Below are 19248 nucleotides of genomic sequence, written 5' to 3'. Positions count from 1 at the left end.
TTGTGTGTTTTGGTCGCCAATTCTTTGAAGTATAAATAGATATCAATTCCTCCCTACTTTCAGGAAGAGATTATTCTTAGACCATCATCCTTCGTTTAAATGAAATTATCTAACCCATTGTTCCTCCTTACTGCTTCCAGTGCTATCGTTCTTGCTACTGATTCTAGTGTTTCGCATGCTCCCGAGCCGATTACACCTTTGCTTTCCAAAGTTAAAGCAGGCGTAGCTTCTGACATGTCCAAAATGGAATCCGAAGCAACCTCAGTTGCCTCTGCTGTAAAGTCAGATATAACTTCTGACGCGTCCAAAATGGAATCCAAAGCGACCTCAATGGCTTCTGCTGCAAAGTCAGATATGTCATCAGTAAAGTCTGAAGTAAAATCCGCTACGTCTGCAAAAGCTGCCAGTTCTGAATCTAAAGGTGATGCCGCTGGTCTTGAAGGTGGACTTTTCGGCCCTGGAGCTGGTGGGTTTTTAGCATTTGCTGCTATTTTAATGTTATAAACATTTTAGGTATCTAAAATTCTGTTTTTGGTTCTAGAAAATTGTGTTTTCGGTTTTAAAATGATATTTTCTTTCAGTTATAAGAATTAAATATATAAGTATATATAGGAATAAATATTTGTCGGTTATAGGAATCGTTATCTTTTTCAATTCGTAAGAAGCACTTTAATGGTTGCAAAAAAACCTCCTAAAAACCTAAAACAAAGAACATCAAAGATCGAAATCATCGAGGTCAAGGAAGTCTATGAGCGAAATTAGCTCAGAGCAAAGGAATTCTAGGTATGAACAGGTTTTTTTGGTTCCCACTAGTAAATAAAGAGTCTAATTAAATTGATAACTCTAACCAACAAGTACAGGAAGAAGAAATAAGAGCGTCCAGGTTTATTAGGTACTGACACTTCTAAACTCCAATAACGCTACCGCTCCATGAAACACAACCTTGCTTAATTGCTGGCATTAAGATTTTAACAGAGGGTGAAATTGGAGAGAACCGAAGTAGTTTCTCACTTGTCAGATTTATGTATTAGGTACTATATGATATTCTATGCTATCTTTTTGGAAACATTAGTGAAACCAACACCCTTGATGGATACATTCATAAACTCATCTTCTTTCTCATCCGTACTTTCTTTCAAGAATGCTTCCGTTGCAAACACTTGTTGAATATCTCTTAAGTTATGTATGAGGCTTTCATCAACTTGACTTTTGTGTATCTTAACTCTTCCTACATCTTCTTTCCCAATAGTCATATATACAAGTGTTAATAATAATTGATAACTTCCCATTACGGCACTCTTTGTCAATTCTTCTAAAAGTTGATAGGCAATGCTTTCTCCCAATTCTTCAGGTAAAGAAGCAGCTTTCCCAACTCCTTCAGCAACTATTCTCCAACCCTTCTTGGATTCGGCAACTAATGTGATTCCGAACCCGGGAGATTTACCCGCATTTTCACCTCTCCAAACATCTGCTGTTATATTAACCTCGACACCAGTAGGTTTCAATACCTTTCTGGCTGCATCTATCATTCTATTAACAACGGAAGGTGAAACTCTGGTACAATATGCAACACCACGGATGGCAGAAAACTTGGGGATATCTAATGCGTGTATAGTCAACGGTTGTGGGATCAAGGAATTACATAAAAGATGAACTTCACCTCCTCCTAATGGTGGTGAACCTCTTTTCAAGATATGTAATGACACTTCTCTAACTCCGAATTTTTCCATAATTGGCAACAAACCCCATTTGATTGCGTCAACACCAGTATCATTTGGGTTTTCTGATGCTGTTAATCCTTTAAAGATAATCGAGAATTTCTTTTTGGAGAAGGGTGCAAGGAATAACATTGGTTCAATGAAATATGCCACTGGTTTATTGGTTGGACAATTATGGGTTAATTCACCTCCTGTTATGATACCTGGTCTATATATGACTGTGGTACCTGTATATGAAATTTCAATATGGGATCCATTAGTTACTGATTCAAGTAATCTTAATAAGGATACTTCATGATCTCTTAAACCTGGATTCATATCATTTGATCTTATTTTAGTTATTTTGATTGGTTTACCTGATAATGTGGATAAAAGTAAACGTAATCTGAAGTTTCTATGACCTTCAAAAATAGTCACATCAGTCTTAACACTTGACATTTCTGGAGTCTTTTGGAGTAACTGAGTTTATTGGGTGTCTTTAACAAGTTTGTTAAATTTAGTTGAAATAATTTTTTCAAAAATCTAATGATGCTCATCGATCATAAGTCACATGATTTGTGTCGAAGTGACAAACCAAATTTTATTCACTTTTACACGACCTTTTTTTGTTTTCAATTTCAAACCACCAAACCTTTAATCTTTTTTTAGGTTTACATATCAGACAGCCAGCCAATCTGACAAATAGACAAATACACAGAAGAATCAAATTGAAAAATGTCAAATCCAGAGAATCAATTGAAACGAGAGGCTTCACTGCCAAATCTTGTTAGTGGAGATAACAAAAGACAGAAAATAGCCGATGGCAATCAAGATGCCCAATTTGAACAATTGTTTGGCGATATAAGTATTCCACAACCACAACAACAGGATGCAAACGATGCTCCATTAGACTTGGCGGTAACATTGCTACAGAATGTTTCTTCGCCCAGCAAGGATGTATCGCCTCCAAAGGATGAAGTCAGCGCAGAAAAAAATGCTGCTAGTACCACTAGTGATATACCGATTAGTATAGAAACACCAGGAAAGGAAGACAAAGAAAACGAGAAAGAGAAAGAAAAAGAAAAGGAAAAAGAAAAAGAGAAAGAAAGTGAGAAAGACAAAGAAAAATCTAAGCTTGATACAACTGATCCATCAAAATTGAATGATGCAATAGCAGCGGCAGGGGTTGATATTCAACAAGAAGAAGAAATATTATTCCAACAACAACTCAATAGAAAATCAGATAATGTTTCGAAAGACTTAAAGCAAATTATAAAATCCACTAAACCACCGCCATTCTTAAATAACTATCATTTAGCTGCCTTTATGAATAAAGTAGCCCGAGAAAATAGTATACAGCAGAATTTCCTACAAGATGGTGATATGCTAGAATTACTTTCCGCAGCATGCGAAGCTTGGATGTCAAAGATTGTAACAAAGACAGTGATGTTGTCTAAACATAGAAGAAGAGGTGTCCCAAGTGTGAATTCTAGTGGGAAAAGGACAGGCGGAGGATCAAGCTCAGTCCCCAGATCAGAATTATCCAAGGAATTGAGAAACTTGGCAGTAAAGCAGAAAGAATTAGAAGAGAAAAGGGTCAGCAAGAGAATACTATTGGGATTAGAGAAAGGTGCCAATGATCCTTCCTTAGATGCAAATGGTGGCGATTCAAAAGCTGGAGCTGAAGAGACCTTACATAGAGCCGCCAATGCTACGGCAGCTATGATGACAATGAATCCAGGTAGAAAGAAGTATTCCTGGATGACATCAAGTGCAAGTGCTGGGAGTGATTCAGTAGGGAAAGTAGGAGCTGATCAAGAGGGTAAAGGTGGTAAGCAAAGTCCTATAATGTCAGTAAGAGGCGATAATGGTCTTCGTTTCAGAGAAATCAGGTCCGGAAATTCTATTGTTATGAAAGACATATTAGGTGCATTAGAAGATGAAAGAATGGGCACATCAAAAGCTCTTGTTAAAGGTTATGCCAAATTAAAGGATTAACTGTGTGTGGATTTCTTGAGTTTATGTATATCTATGTCTTTATGTGTAAAAATATACAAAGTATTAAACTGACAATTTATTAAAGATTTTAAGCTTATGATTGACAATTGGGTACCGCTCTAATAGAAACCATTTGGAATTTACCCTGTAATGTGGCTATTGTATTGATTGTACCTACATATACAATTGACTTATGAAATGTAGATGCCAACCTATACAGTATCACAAGTTATAGACCGAATTATTACATTTATGAAGCGCAGCTTATCGGTGAGAAATTCCTCTCCAGATTTTCTTTAATTCATACAGTTATACATAAAAAAACCATAAAGGATATACTTAAATGATAAAAACTAAAAAAGTCACCTTTTTACTCTTGCTTTAGACAATGATATCCAATTTTGCTAAATGTGTCTCCCCTTTGCTTGATTGGCGTCAATCACTTGTGTTTACGAATCTGATTTTGCATAAAATTCAACTGGTGTCAAGTATTTCTCTCTGGTCTTACTAACAAGTAGAACCCGCCCATTCATGATTACTTTTTCCAATGAAATGAAGTTCTCCAACTTAATCCAGCCCAAGTGAAAGATCAGGGAACCGAGCGGGTTTTCCTACAATGGTGAAGAATAACACTCAGTTCGTTTTGGAATTCCGCTTGGAAACCCCAATTGCTCCATTGACGAAAAGCTTAGAATTTTCAAAGATTGAACATGATGCGATATATTCTCGTGAAATATACTTGTCTTGACATCGCCAAGATACCCGAAATAAATTCCCTTTAACGTGTTTCTTTTCAAAGACCTAATGAAACTGTACCACAGTTCAATTGCATTGGACCGTAAACAGTATTTGCCCAGAAAGCCGATCTCTAATAAATGAAGCGAATCCAATTTTGCAGCCATTGGGAGCATCCTTTCTAGCATAAGATTAGTACAACCAATTATCAGCATTTTTTTAATTTTCCGAATATCAAAACCAGATAGAACTTCATTTAGCGAAGTTTCAACATTGAGTCTCAAAAGCAATTCTTCAACAACAATTTTGTTTGGCAAACTGAATATAGGTGGGTCAACAATCTTAATACTTTTCAAGTTTTTAAATTTGGCGAGTTCTTGCTCAATCCAAAACTGCGCCGGATTCTTCAAGAGCAAGCGCCTCACATTATCCCTCCTTTCCGTTGAATAGCATTCTTCTTCGCTATGTCCAAATAAATGATATTCAGAGGCTGATACTTGTTGATGTTTTAATAGCCACGTCTTGGTATCATCAAAGCAAATATCGAGGAACCTGAGGGACATTGGGGAGCCCCTTTGACTAGAGTATTCAATGTTTCAAGTGTCACCTGTTTGTCAAAATCAAAAAGAATTTGTTTGAGGTACTCGGGTCTATGATAAGAACCTGAATTAACTTTAGCAATTTAGTGAATGCAACCACTGTATATTTCTTATAAAATGGAGTATACAACTTTTTAGGTACGTTGATAACTTTTTCGGGTTCAGAGTCATTATAGACATAAAGTGATTTAAACAATTTCATTTTACAAGCAATTTCAAAATGTCTATGGGTTAAAGCTAAATGAAAGGTATCCATCTGATTTGCATACTCTAGGATAATCAATAAAATCTCATCTGGAAGTCGAAATACACCTGTTGTTAAATCATTACGGGAGTTAAACGATAGTTGAATTCTTTGGACTTCTCGTTTCACTTGCAGAACTTCAATTCTATTTTGTATTAGCTCATTTCTAAGCTCATTCCGGGTTTGTATGAGTTCATTTCTATTTTGCGTTAATTCGTTTCTAAGTTCATTTCTGTTTTGCACTAATTCGCTTCTGATTTGCTTAAGTTCGTGTATCAAATCGGAGAAATTCTCGTCTTTTGAATCCATTTCAAGGGCAAAGCTTTCTGGAACCGGTTCCTGACTAGCATCCAAATTCTCAAATGAAGAATCCATTTTATAGAATAATGAAATTATATTTTTGTTGATAGTAGTGATAACTGAAGTTATATAAAAAAGAATTCTCACAAATGGCTGCAAATTGTGTAAATAAAAGCGGTGGAAGTGAAAATACAATTTCAACAAATCCAAAAAGTGGAAATTGGTTCATATTTAAGAGAATTTCATTCAGGGGGTAATTCACTCTTTCAAAATTAAGCTTTTATAGTTATTAAAGGGGGGGCAGGAATAAGTTTCAACAAATAATTATCAAAAAATGAAAAAGTTTATAAATATTTTCCAATTCCCCTCTGTACAGCTTTTTGGAAAGAGATCAAAAAGTCGGGTAACCCACAAGAAAAAATCCAAATTTCAAGCTTAATCACGTGACCAAAAGGTAAACAAATTAATCAAAAATCAAAACATGAAAAGAACTTCGATCATTAACCAGTTTGATTTAGTCCGTAAGATATCCACAAGAAGAGACCCATCAACACGATTCAGAAGGAGATAACTTGTACTGGTCAAAGACAATATAATGGATTTCACGTTAACATCATATTTCAACTCATTTGATCTTGATAAAGATTATACTGTTGAGTTTTCAGATATTGAATCCAAGTTAGAAACCATCACTTATGCCTTAGCCAATACTCCTGATATACTAGACCACGATACTGAGTTATTTGATGATGTAATAGAGTTATCTCATGGGTTTAAATCTTTAGAACAGAAACAACAGAAACAACTTATTTATTTGATAAATTCTTCCATTACAACCATTGCTCAATCAACTTATCTTGCTATTGAAAATGGAGAATTTCTTGATTCAATTAATTCAATAAAATCAACTTTAGAAAAATATGGTTATTTAATGTTTGTAATTTTGAAATATTTAGGTAAGGATGACTTCTCACATATTGGTGGTAGATCTCAGAAGACCGTACCTGTTGAAGAAATGTCGATTTGGAAATCAAATTGTGATGAGGTAACGAATAGTTTAAATGCAATCATAAATGTTTTAAAACTTGGTTTGACGAAAATCTTCATAACTACCCCTGAACGAAACAGTTATATTGAATTATTCACTAGACCAATCTTCAATCTTATGGAAAGTCCAGAAAGAATGAAAATTATCACAATAAAGAATTTAATCTTTGAAACTATTGCTATAGCAGTAGAAGAACATGGTCTTGGAGTTATTGTACAACATTCCATAATTCAATGTCTTACTTATTATCCACATTTACCCCCCTACATGGCTTCACTTTTACATTTAATTGCTGAAGAATATGATTATGTCTATTTAACAGATGAAGTACTTCGAGAAATTTCTCAAACTCGTTTTAGTTCAAATGATACTATTGGACCTCGTGCAATTTCAGATTTTTTAATTGCCCTTTCTGAATTAAATCCAAGATTAATCCTCAAACAAATGACAAGTATTGCCCAATTATTAGATAATCCAATACATACATTAAGATGTTCTGTAGTTGAGGCATGTGGGAACATTGTGGTTGATATTATCAAACATCAAGATGAAGAACCACAAGACATGGAAGAAGAAGAACAAAATATTGGCACTTCACCACAACAAATAGAAAAACTTCTTGATTTATTACAAGACCGATTCTTGGATCAAAATCCCTATGTGAGAACCAAGGCTTTCCAAGCATTAGCAAAAGTCGCAGGATTGAATGCAAAACTTACCACAAGGAGACAAACAATGATGATGCTTGCTGTTAGATCATTGGATGATAGAAGTACTTTGGTCAGACGTAATACTATTAAGTTAATATCTAAATTGGTATTAAATCATCCATTCCAAGGTCCTCATGGTACTCAACTTGGATATACCTTTTGGAAAGCTCAATTAGACGAAGCAGAGGCTGAACTAACTAAATACTTACCACTTTCTCCTCAAAAACCAGCTCCAATTGAAAATAATGATGAAATAGATGAAGATGGGGCAGACATTAATCTCAGTCAAATAGCTGAAGAAGACGAAGAAGAAGATGAAGGAGATAAAATTGAAACAGATCAACCTAGTGAAGAAGGTTCAGATGAAGATGAGATAGATCACGCGGCAACATCTATGATAATCGAACAAGAACAAAACCTACCAGATAAAACCGTCTTATATCGAGCAAAATTAAAACACAGCTATTATAAAGATGCCGTTGATTTCGTCCAAGCAGTCCAACACGGAACCGAAGTCGTCTCTCGCCTTCTCTTTTCCAAAAACAGAAATGAAGCCATTGATTCCATGGATTTCTTAGTGCTTGCCGACGCTTATGGAGTCGAGAATGCAAAATTTGGAATCCGGAAAATGCTTCATTTAGTCTGGATGAAGGGGAATTCCGATGAAGGAAAATCAGTTCCTGACCATTTGATTGATTGTTATAAGGCGTTGTTTTTGACTGTGCCCGATAATGAAAATAGAATAGAGATGGCCGCACATGTGGCTATGAATTTGGTGGGGTTGACTTTTGATGCATCGATTGCGGATTTGGCATCATTGGAGAAATTATTGGGATTGATGTATTCGACGCATTTGATTAAGCAGGAGGTTATAAGGACCTTGTGGCAGATTTATAGTATGGAGAATGAGGATGAAGATGAAACATTTGGGAAGAAACGGAGGGGGGCCGTTATGATATTGGGGATGCTTGCTGTAGAAGATAATGAAATTGTGGTTCGTGGGTTGGATTCATTGTTGAATGTTGGATTAGGTGAACGGGGGAAGAAAGATTTAGGATTGTGTAAGTATACATGTATTGCGTTACAAAGAATTGTTCCTAGTCCTAGTAAGCAGAATCTTTTGACTAATATTAGAATCACTCGTGAAGAAGAAGCTATCGAGAAGTTGAAATCGGTTTTATTGGAATATAATACGAATCCAGAATGGTATGCAGTTGCAGAACAGGCTATTGGTGCTGTATACCAAGCATCATCAAACCCGGATGGAGTTTGTTCGGATGTTATCAAAGCTAAATCAATGGCTGTATTTGTGGAAAATAATAACGATCGTGATGAATCACAAGTGGTCGCACTTTCACAATTATTGTTTATTGTTGGACATGTTGCAATTAAAACAATTGTACATCTTGAAAAACTTGAAGCTCAATTTAAGAAGAAGAAACTTGAAGCTGAAGCCAAAAAGAAAGCAGCGGTTATAAATGCTCGAAATGGAACTGATAATAATTCAAATGAACAAACTCCAGAGAATGAATTGGAAATGATTGGAGGAACTTCTGAAGATGATTTCACCGATGCTGTTGTCCATGTGAAAGAACGAGAATTATTATATGGACAATATTCCCTTTTGGCAAGGTTTGGTCCGCTTGTCAATAAGATTTGTTCCGATAATAAGAATTATGATGATAAGACACTACAAAGATCTGCTGTTTTATGTTTAGTTAAATTAATGTGTGTGTCTTCGATATATTGTGAACAAAATTTACCATTATTACTTACCATTATGGAAAAGTCAGATGATCCATATATTAGATGTAATTGCGTCTTAGGATTAGGTGATATGGCTGTTTGTTTCAATAATATTGTTGATGAAAATACTGACTTCATCTATCGTCGTCTTACTGATGAGAGTATTATGGTTCAACGTACTTGTTTAATGACAGTTACGTTTTTGATCTTGGCAGGACAAGTGAAAGTCAAGGGACAATTGGCATCTATGGCGAAATGTCTTGAAAATCCAGATCAAGGTATTAGTGATATGTGTAGATTATTCTTTACTGAATTGGCAACGAAGGATAATGCCATTTATAATGGATTTATTGATATATTTAGTGGATTATCAACCGATGAAAGTTTATCAAAGGAAGCTATGAAGAGAATTGTTAGATTTTTGATTTCATTTATTGAAAAGGACAGACATCAAAAACAATTATCAGAGAAATTATTGGTAAGATTGAATAAATGTCATAATGAACAAGAATGGAATGATGTTGCTTTTGTTTTGAATAGTATACCATATAAGAATGAAGCCATTTCAACTGCTTTAGATGGAGGATATAAATTAGTTCTGGCAAAAGATTGATCGATAATGTATGTATTTGTATGTAATTATTTAATAAATGTTTAAATGGTAGCACCTCAGATTTACTGTCGCGACATTTCTCTTTTTACGACACTATTAAAAAATATCGAATCATTGTCTACGTTGTCGATGATGTCACAATTGAATAAAAATTTCGCAGGCACGTCAAAAAAGTCAAACCACTACAACGTTACTACTCTTCAATTGAGTTTAAAAGAGGCAACAAACAGATGATTGCCATAATACAAGATGGTATTAGCCAACTACTGAATGTAGTTGGTTTAGATGAAGCAAGTTTAAAAGTATTAATTTGTACACTTTTATCATTTCCATTTAGTGCTATTTATAAGAGATTACCTGATCATCGTTATAGTTTAAAGAATTGGTATAATGTATTAGTATCAGCGTTTTATATATTTGGAATATTGAATTTACGTTCAGGATTAGTTACATTATTAATTTCATCTATGGGATGTTATGTTATCACCAGATATTTAAGAACACCATCAATGCCATGGGTTAATTTCTTATTCTTAATGACACATATGGCATATAGTCATTTACATACACAATTCTTTGTTGAATTTGATCCAAATGTTATTGATATTACTGGAGCACAAATGATTCTTGTTATTAAATTATCAGCCTTCGGATGGAATGTGTACGATGGGAAACAACCAAGTGAGAATTTAACTGAATATAATAAATCACGAGCAATTAAGAAACATCCAAATTTATTACCATATATTGGATATGTGTTCTTCTATGCTTCGTTATTAACTGGACCTTCATTTGAATATGCTGATTATGATCGTTTTATTCATTCAACCTTATTTGATGATGTTCCTGATTCAAAGCGTCCAGGAAAGAACAGAAAGAGACGTATTCCAAGAAGTGGAATCCCAGCTTTAAAGAAAACATTACAAGGTTTTGGATGGGCATTTATATTATTCCAAGCTCCTAAGTATTTAAGTGTTGATTTCTTATTGAGTGATGAATTTGTAACTGAACATGGATTTATTTATAGAATTTTCTATCTTTGGGCAATGTCATTTAATTATAGATTGAAATATTATGCTATTTGGTCGATTGCTGAAGGTGCATGTATTACTTGTGGGATTGGATATAATGGATATGATCCAGAAACCGATACATTCAAATGGAATCGAGTACAAAATATTGATCCTATTGCATTTGAAACTGGTCAAAATGTTCATGTATGTTTAGAAGCTTGGAATATGAATACTAACAAATGGTTAAAGAATTATGTTTATTTAAGAGTGGCTAAAAAGGGTAAAAGACCAGGATTTAAGAGCACATTATTTACTTTTGCTACTAGTGCGTTTTGGCATGGAACTAGACCTGGTTATTATTTAACATTTGTTGGTGGTGCATTCTTACAGACTGTAGGGAGAATATGTAGAAGTAATTTCCGTCCTATCTTTTTAGAAGCGGATAGAAAGACACCAAAACCTACTAAGAAGATATATGATGTTGTGTGTTATATTATGACTCAATTGGCTTTTGGATTCTATACTCAACCATTTGTACTTGCAACTTTCAGGAATTCATTATATGTTTGGTCTACTGTTTATTATTATCTGTTGATTGGAACATTCCTTATTATATTTATCTTTAAAGGACCTTATGCTAAACAAGCTACTAAGTTCTGTAAGTCATTCCATCCACAACCTGTTGAAGCAGCAGCTGCTCCTGTGGTAGAGAAGGTGAAATTAGATGAAAAGAAAGAAGGTAAATATAAATTAACTAAAGAAGAATCAGAATTGGTTCATCAACATTTACAAGTTACAGATTTATATGAAAGTCCAACATTGGGACTTCCACCAATTGATTATATTGAGAAAGTACATAAAGAAGATATTGATAAAGAAATTGAGAATTTAAGAAATGCATGGGTATCCTTTAAAGGAAGAAGACATTCTATTGGTGATGATGATTTTGAAGGTTTAAAAGATGCTTATAATAATTTTAAGAATGAAATTAATGAAATATATGAAAAACAAAAACAAGAATTATTACATAATAGTAATAATGACGATACCAAGAAACAAGAATAAGTGTTATTCTTTGCTGTCATTGGTTGTGTGTATGTTTCTGTGTGAGATTTGATCTCTACTTAATTTAATAATTATTTATATATATATTTATAGTATAATATTACAAGTTACAAGACTTATTCGTATAACCCACTACGTCTTTACGAATCAGTCGAGAATCGTTTGAAACCTCCTTTTATCAATTGGTACTTGTCTGAACCAAGTCTATTCCTTTTTGGAGAAAGGGCTTCATTTTAGTGACCAACGTTTTTTTTGCAACAATTTATTTTGTTTTGAAACCCCCCTGGATTGTAACTTAAAGTTTTACAACCAATTTTTTTAATCATCCCCTAAACTTCAAAACACACAACCTCGTCTGTAATTCTGGTTAAGATTGTCTCCTGATTCAAATGTCTCCAATGAATGGTTTACAAATTCTAGAAAATGATGATCGTTTAGCTGATAAGGTTTATTAATTGACTAATACTTCGGAGATACCGGTTATCATCTAAGAAGTATCATTCATATAAGAGAAAGTTAAAAAATCATAATAAGCCAATGAATGAATAAAATGTGGTTATGCATATGATCACCACTTCCCTTTAATTGATATAAAACAGCTGATTAATTAGATAAACCAATACCATAAACTTTAATTGTAATTTTTACCGTACGCACTCACCAGAAAAAAAGGAAGAAGGTACGATCAGATCATCATCATCATTTGACTAAACATTCCTCGAACTAAAGCTTTTCGGGTGAAAAAAAAAAAAGTTTAGTCAGCAATGAATCTTGGCAATAGTGAAAACCTTATAAACTCTGTAGATATAGAAGCACTTGATTCTTAAGGAGGGATACTGCGTCATCAAAAAAGCTTAATTGACATTTCTACAAACACGATACAATTCAAGAAAAGTGAAAAAAATAAGGTGATACTTCACATACCGTAACTCATAACTACATATAAGTACACATAGAAAACCATGCTTAGGAGGTTCAAACCAAGATTTGCTCTTTACAGAGCAATGAGTACAAGTTCTACTTCAACTGTTACACCACCATCCCCAACTGGGGTGGTTTTCATGAATATGGGAGGACCTTCAAAAGTCAGTGAAACTCATGATTTCTTATTAAGATTATTTTCTGATGGTGATATTATACCTTTTGGAATATTTCAAAAGCCATTGGCTCATTGGATTGCCAGTAGAAGAACCCCAAAAGTATCCCATCATTATGAGGAAATAGGAGGTGGATCACCAATTAGAAAATGGTCCGAACTCCAATGTGCAAAAGTTTGTGAAATCTTAGACAAGACAAATCCAGAATATGCTCCTCATTTACCTTATGTTGCCTTTAGATATGCTAATCCATTAACTGAAGAAACTCTTGTTCAAATGAAGAAAGATGGAATTAAACGTGCAGTGGCATTTTCTCAATATCCTCAATTTTCCTATGCTACTTCCGGATCTTCCATGAATGAATTATATAGACAAACTTTAATACATGATCCTGAAAGATCAATTGATTGGACCTTTCTTGATAGATGGCCTCAAGACAAAGGTTTAGTCAATGCGTTTGCCAATAATATTAAAGAGAAATTAGCTGAATTCCCTCCTGAGAAAAGAGATGATATTGTTATTTTGTTTTCGGCTCATTCTTTACCTATGGATATTGTTAACTTGGGTGATTCGTATCCAGCTGAAGTTGCTGCTACTGTATATAAGATTATGGAACACCTTGAATTCTCAAATCCATATCGATTAGTATGGCAATCACAAGTGGGACCTAAGGCTTGGTTAGGTGGACAAACTGCCAAGATTGTATCCAAATTAGAAAAACGTGATGATGTTCCTGGAATTGTTCTTGTTCCAGTTGCATTCACCTCTGATCATATTGAAACCTTACATGAAATAGATATTGAACTTATGGGAGAAATCGATCATCCAAATAAGGTTAAACGTGCAGAATCTTTGAATGGTAATGAAGTATTTATTGAAGGATTGGCAGAATTAGTTAAGGAACATTTACATTCTGGTAAAAGATACTCCAAACAATTAGAATTGGATTGTATATTGGGAGGAGAGAGAGCTCAAAATACGTTTAAACATCCAAGTGAAATATTCGGAAAGCCAAAAGAAGACACTAAATAGTTTTATTTATTTATAAAAGTTTCTATACATTATAATGTTTCTTGTATTAATCTGAATATTCATCGTCGGGATCGAATAAATCCAAATTAAGATCAGTAGTTTGTTCTTCTTTCTTCTTCGGCACCTCTTCTCCATAAACATATGATCCTCTACGAGAACGTACTGCAGGTTCAGCTTGATTATCTTCAGCCTTAGCTTGCTCCTCCTCCGGCTCTGGCTTCATCTCTATTTCCTCATCTTGCTTTTCACTCTCCTCGGTTACCTCATCTCCCAACTCATTCTTAATTATTTCATCTGCCTGTAGGGAACTCATAGCCAACATCCCCCTCCTCAATGCATCCTCAGCAGGCCATATATAATTATTAGGATGAATTTGAAATGGCATATTCCCCATAGTAGCAGGAGCCTTTGTGAATTTCGCCAATTTCATGGCATATTTCAAAATATCAGCAATCTCACAATTCTCTCCAGTTGTTTCCAACATCGTGGACTTTTTCGTAGTTGGTAATCTAGGTAATTCACGAAGTTCATTACGATATTTGATTAATTCTTTTAGGATATGTTTTGATTTTTCATCAAGGGTCTTGTTTTGTTGGGATAGATTTTCGGCTTGATAACTATATTGACGATGTTTATCTAGATCCTCAATCTTCAGTTTTAAAATATCATTCACTTGAATTATTTGTTTTACTTTATTAACGATTTCTTCATCTCGGAATTGTGATATATCATTTGAGATTGAATTTAATAATGATTCAAATTCATTGACTTTTTCAACAATTGGTAATTTTTCAAATCGATCTAATTCTTCTTTGGTTCTTATTTTACTATTTTCATTGCCGGACGTTATGGGGAGGTTTCTGATTGGGTTGAGTGATGAAACATGGGTGGAACTAGGTGCTGCTAGGGGAGTAGTGGGAATTGACGTCACACCTGCCGCGGGTTGATTTGGGGTTGATAGTTGGTTTAGTCTCAATGAAGAGTTTATACGTGATACTGGAAGTGATTTGAACAGTGGATCTTGTGTCTTTCGATATGGTAGCATTGTTGGATTGGGATCTGTTATAGAAAGAATGATTGTGTGGGTTTAACTTTCAATATTGAAGTAAAAAAAAATCTTCAGTTAAGGAAGACGTGAACTGAATTTATTCACCGGGAAGAAGCGACAACGAAGAACATAGAAACAATGCTGTGATAAATAGTCTGAACGATGTTACGAAGAAAAAAGATCAAGCGAAACATCTTTGAGGATCAAGAACTGGAATCAGATTCAGAAGAACACGACAAGGAACTCAACAATCAGAGTAAAAAGAAGAGGAAGTTATTCAAGCCGCCAGTCACACAAGATGAATCTTCAACTGACATAACAAGCGAGGGTCGACCCGTTTCAAATGAACTAGATTATATGGACTTCAAACCAGAAGAAGAGGACCCTCCTGTTACATCGAGAAAATCGGATCTTCCGAAGAATAAACCAACTGATATCAAGAAATCGTTATTTGTTCAACAACCCAATGTGTCAAGTCAATCTATAGGGTTGTCAATTATGCAAAAAATGGGGTTCAAAATTGGTGAATCGTTGGGTATGACGAATTCCTCATCAGCGGGTATAACAGAACCTATCATGGTCCAACCTAGGACCGGAAGAGTTGGATTGGGTGGACAAGCAAGAATATCGAAAGAAATAGAAGTACCCGAAGTTTCAGAGGGACAAGCCATAGAAATGAAGGAAAGGTTGATCACCAAACAGGCACGTGTTGCAATGATTGGGGAGATCCGAAAATTAATGAAGTTGTGTTTAGAATTAAATGGAGAGTTGGATGCTTATTACGAAAACAATGACGTTGAAGCGGTTAATGAACTATGGAGACCATATGTATGTGATCTTGAGATTAGGCGAAATAGAACTAAGTGGAAGTCGACTGACGATAAATATAAAGCGCAAAGCTCGACATGTATCAGTTTTGAAGAGCAGTTAGGTGAAGATATCGAATCTACGCATTCATCATTACTTGACTACTTGCGAGATTCACGCAATTATTGCTTCTATTGTGGCCATCGATATGATGATCAGAAAGATCTTCAAGAAAATTGTCCTGGAAAATTTCGTGATATGCATTTAGATAAACTTTAGCTAATAAATAGAAGATTCAAAAAGTTGTTCCCTATAGATTTTAGATTTGGTATATAATTCATTAATTTCATTGGTTGAAACCGTCTCACTTCCATCACGACATTGCGAGAATTGTTGGATTTCATCTTTATCTAAAGTATCCAATCTGTAATTATGATAGTAGTCACCACTAGAATGGAAAAGTAGTGGTGCCGGTGTTGACTTCTCATACAGAGTACTCCTATCCGAACTTGGTGCATATTTTACCTTCTCACCTTCGACTGGAACAGATTTACCCCAACTTATCTTCAATCGACAATCATTAATCATTTGACCATGCAACCACATAACAGCTGTCTCGGCAGACGACCTTGAATAGTATTTTATATATCCCGTTTTTAAATCATCAGAAATTTGACAATAGATTAAATCCCCAAATGCAATAAAATGCTGTTCGAGTTCTTTCTCTGTTACTTTAGATGATAGACCACGAATAATTAAACTGGTATTATTAGGGTCAGTAAATTGATTAAATTCCGGTTGAGGTTGAGGTACTTGTATTCTTCTATAATCCAATTTCAGTGCCGCAGAAGTACTTGATTGGGTGGTTTCATTTAAAGAACTCGATGCAACGCCTACTCTAATTTGTTTGGAACCAATCGTAACACCATTCATATCTACAAGTGCCTTATTGAATGCTTCAGATGAGAAAAACCTAACGAAACCAAAACCTTTACTCTTTCCTGTATTAGGATCCATGATCACTCTTGCCAGTTTAATTTGATTAGGGAATTTAGAATTAAACTTATCAAATAATAAAACATCAGTTACTTCAAATGAGATATCACCAACAAACATCGAATAATCATTCTGAGAACCACCAGCAGCAGAACCAGAAGCTCCACTTCCTCTATTAAAAGATTGTTGACTGCCTCCAGCACCACTGCTACCTGCATGATTCAATTTAAACGTCCTTGACGAACCTGGAACTTGTTGTGCATGTCGTTGAACAGCCAAATCTACGGCATTCTGACTATTGAAAGTAACAAAACAATATGGAATCTTAGAGGTATTGAATCTATCTCGAATTATTTTCACTGAGACTGGCTTCTCAACTAATGACGTCCATATTTGTTCAATGGTTTCTTCTGTCCATGTTGGATCTAAATCACCCATCCATAATTGAAATTGTTTGTCAGTGGCAGTATATCTTGACCCGTATTGATTATATACATTTTGCCTAGATTGGAATGACGATGAAGAAGGTGGCTTGTATGCTGTTCCGGATCTGTAGGGAGTTCGTGGTGCTGCTGTAGTAGGCGATGGTCTGTTGTAGTTTCGATTTTGATATTTATTGTAGGTGGTACCAGCGCCACCACCTCTTGATGAATCGTAGTTTTGATAACTTTGTTGTGACCTCGATCTATCTCTCGGTACGTAGTGGTCACCAGACCTTGGACGGTAGCTTGAATTGTTGTATGACATTGATGTATATTTTGGATTATGATTGGGGATTGAAACTTAAAGTTTGTTTTATCTCATCTTTCCATCTAAACTTGAGCCAAAAAAAAAAGCTGCGAATTATTTTTTTACTGTTTGGGAATTAATTTGCAATAATACCAATCCAATTTTTTTCTATTCGATTTAATCCATGGGTGTTCAAAACATTCCTCAATACTCATTCGTTGTTGGGGATTAACTTTAAGTAGTTTTGATATAAAGTCTTTTGCAAATGATGTAATTTTCTGGAATTGTGGTTTGTTGAGATTTAATCTACCAAATCGTGCTGCTCGAATCATGTTCCCCTTATCACCATCGGCATAAAATGGCGAGATACCAGATAAGAGAATATGGCAAATCACTCCAAGCGACCATAGATCACATTTGAAATTATAACCATCATTGGGTATCTGCAGCAGAATGTAAGGTTCAAATTTTGTATTGTTAGAAAATACTTCTGGCGCACAATACTCAATCGTACCAACACAACTATCAGTTGTTTGTTGTGAATTATCAAGATATTTAGCGATGCCAAAATCACAAAGGTATATTTTAGACTGGGGGATGGGTATCTCTAGTAGAATGTTGTCGAGTTTCAAATCCCTGTGTACAATGGACAATTCTCTGTGTAGAAAGTTTAAGGCTTGCATCAATTGAAAAACTATGAGAATTGCTTCTGGTTCGGCAATTGGCTTCAAGAACTTTCCATCAATTAAGTAGGAGAACAAGTCACCTCCGCATACTAAATCTTGAAAGATGTACAAATTTGAATCGATAGTTATCGCATCATGAACTTTGATTATATTAGGCTGTAGAGTAGTTGGTATTTATTAGTCTAATTGGACTGATGTAAAAATAGTACACATACATGTCGAACCTCGAATAGCATACTGGATTCAGTTTTCTTATTAGAATTACTGGAAGGAAAATAACTTGAATGTGCATTTGGAATAATTTTCACCGCGAAGAGACTTTTGGTGTTTTGTTTATTGGCAACATATACTGAACCAAACGAACCAGAGCCAATAAGTTTATTGCTAACCTCCCATCCTTCGATCATAGACTCAAAGTTGATCAGGCAGTGGATTTCATATCTTATACATTTGAATACAAATTTAGCAGCTAGTTTTAACTCAATAATATCACCATCCTCTAGAATAACTGTTCTGCCGCTACCGATTTCAGCATGATTATGAATTATTCCATTTCTTGAAGAATCATTTAGGTAAAACAAAGGAGGGGTATCTTCATCAAATTGAACAGACCATAGGATACCATGAAGCAGTGAAACGTAATCACTTTCAACTTGGATATTGCAAGATTTGGATCTGCCTATTTTTACAAGCTCCTGAGATTTTAAAGGCACGATACAACTAGTAGTTAAAATTGATTCGTTTAAGTTTGTGTGGATGCTGAAGAATGAATTATTTAAAGAGGATAACTCTAATGATGCCAATATGCTGCTCATATTTGATTATAGACTTGTTGTTTTCCCTACGATAGAAAGAAGCTAAAAGAAAAAGCCAACAGTTTTTTTTGCAACCATTTTTTATTGACCTATCACCGGCGTATTTTTCTTTCACCTGTAAATGTTGTTTGGATGGCAACGAGATCCCTTTATTACTATTCATATACTAATATCATTAAGTAGAATTCTATATTGCTTATGTAGATTGAGTGGATATTCCCACTTTGTAGTTGCAACATCGTAAAATGTAAGCTTCAAGTACTAGGTTTA

General features: G+C 34.8%; 12 protein-coding genes across 12 annotated transcripts; 6 read left to right on the top strand and 6 right to left on the bottom strand. All coding sequences in view use genetic code 12, as the record gives it.

The window, feature by feature from the left end:
* Positions 1 to 99: 99 nt before the first annotated feature.
* Positions 100 to 504, top strand: J8A68_003624 (uncharacterized protein; the record flags this gene model as incomplete). The annotated part of the gene is made up of 1 exon (XM_049407499.1): positions 100 to 504. One exon carries the CDS (start codon positions 100 to 102, stop codon positions 502 to 504), a length of 405 nt encoding a protein of 134 aa, XP_049263087.1.
* A 542-nt stretch (positions 505 to 1046) lies between these two features.
* RCL1 (rRNA-processing endoribonuclease) lies at positions 1047 to 2156 on the bottom strand (the record flags this gene model as incomplete). Its single annotated transcript, XM_049407498.1, has 1 exon — positions 1047 to 2156. One exon carries the CDS (start codon positions 2154 to 2156, stop codon positions 1047 to 1049), a length of 1110 nt encoding a protein of 369 aa, XP_049263086.1.
* Positions 2157 to 2432: 276 nt separating this feature from the next.
* On the top strand, positions 2433 to 3695 carry TAF4 (Taf4p; the record flags this gene model as incomplete). The annotated part of the gene is made up of 1 exon (XM_049407497.1): positions 2433 to 3695. One exon carries the CDS (start codon positions 2433 to 2435, stop codon positions 3693 to 3695), a length of 1263 nt encoding a protein of 420 aa, XP_049263085.1.
* A 611-nt stretch (positions 3696 to 4306) lies between these two features.
* On the bottom strand, positions 4307 to 4993 carry J8A68_003621 (uncharacterized protein; the record flags this gene model as incomplete). Its single annotated transcript, XM_049407496.1, has 1 exon — positions 4307 to 4993. One exon carries the CDS (start codon positions 4991 to 4993, stop codon positions 4307 to 4309), a length of 687 nt encoding a protein of 228 aa, XP_049263084.1.
* A 40-nt stretch (positions 4994 to 5033) lies between these two features.
* Positions 5034 to 5648, bottom strand: J8A68_003620 (uncharacterized protein; the record flags this gene model as incomplete). Its single annotated transcript, XM_049407495.1, has 1 exon — positions 5034 to 5648. One exon carries the CDS (start codon positions 5646 to 5648, stop codon positions 5034 to 5036), a length of 615 nt encoding a protein of 204 aa, XP_049263083.1.
* A 520-nt stretch (positions 5649 to 6168) lies between these two features.
* On the top strand, positions 6169 to 9690 carry YCS4 (condensin subunit; the record flags this gene model as incomplete). The annotated part of the gene is made up of 1 exon (XM_049407494.1): positions 6169 to 9690. One exon carries the CDS (start codon positions 6169 to 6171, stop codon positions 9688 to 9690), a length of 3522 nt encoding a protein of 1173 aa, XP_049263082.1.
* A 230-nt stretch (positions 9691 to 9920) lies between these two features.
* LPT1 (lysophospholipid acyltransferase) lies at positions 9921 to 11768 on the top strand (the record flags this gene model as incomplete). Its single annotated transcript, XM_049407493.1, has 1 exon — positions 9921 to 11768. One exon carries the CDS (start codon positions 9921 to 9923, stop codon positions 11766 to 11768), a length of 1848 nt encoding a protein of 615 aa, XP_049263081.1.
* Positions 11769 to 12730: 962 nt separating this feature from the next.
* On the top strand, positions 12731 to 13897 carry HEM15 (ferrochelatase; the record flags this gene model as incomplete). The annotated part of the gene is made up of 1 exon (XM_049407492.1): positions 12731 to 13897. One exon carries the CDS (start codon positions 12731 to 12733, stop codon positions 13895 to 13897), a length of 1167 nt encoding a protein of 388 aa, XP_049263080.1.
* Positions 13898 to 13943: 46 nt separating this feature from the next.
* MED4 (Med4p) lies at positions 13944 to 14942 on the bottom strand (the record flags this gene model as incomplete). Its single annotated transcript, XM_049407491.1, has 1 exon — positions 13944 to 14942. One exon carries the CDS (start codon positions 14940 to 14942, stop codon positions 13944 to 13946), a length of 999 nt encoding a protein of 332 aa, XP_049263079.1.
* Positions 14943 to 15107: 165 nt separating this feature from the next.
* Positions 15108 to 15876, top strand: J8A68_003615 (uncharacterized protein; the record flags this gene model as incomplete). The annotated part of the gene is made up of 2 exons (XM_049407490.1): positions 15108 to 15773; positions 15838 to 15876. 2 exons carry the CDS (start codon positions 15108 to 15110, stop codon positions 15874 to 15876), a joined length of 705 nt encoding a protein of 234 aa, XP_049263078.1.
* Positions 15877 to 16031: 155 nt separating this feature from the next.
* J8A68_003614 (uncharacterized protein) lies at positions 16032 to 17495 on the bottom strand (the record flags this gene model as incomplete). The annotated part of the gene is made up of 1 exon (XM_049407488.1): positions 16032 to 17495. One exon carries the CDS (start codon positions 17493 to 17495, stop codon positions 16032 to 16034), a length of 1464 nt encoding a protein of 487 aa, XP_049263077.1.
* Positions 17496 to 17599: 104 nt separating this feature from the next.
* J8A68_003613 (serine/threonine protein kinase) lies at positions 17600 to 18978 on the bottom strand (the record flags this gene model as incomplete). The annotated part of the gene is made up of 2 exons (XM_049407487.1): positions 17600 to 18319; positions 18379 to 18978. The coding sequence occupies 2 exons, from the start codon at positions 18976 to 18978 to the stop codon at positions 17600 to 17602; spliced, it is 1320 nt and encodes a 439-aa protein (XP_049263076.1).
* Between the last annotated feature and the right edge of the window lie 270 nt (positions 18979 to 19248).

This window comes from Hemisphaericaspora subhashii (genome assembly GCF_019202705.1).
Source record: "Hemisphaericaspora subhashii strain CBS 10753 chromosome Unknown scaffold51, whole genome shotgun sequence".
In the NCBI taxonomy this organism is placed as follows: Eukaryota; Fungi; Ascomycota; class Pichiomycetes; order Serinales; family Debaryomycetaceae; genus Hemisphaericaspora; species Hemisphaericaspora subhashii.
Note: the sequence above shows the minus strand (reverse complement) of the source record. Positions and strands in the feature narration are given on the sequence as shown.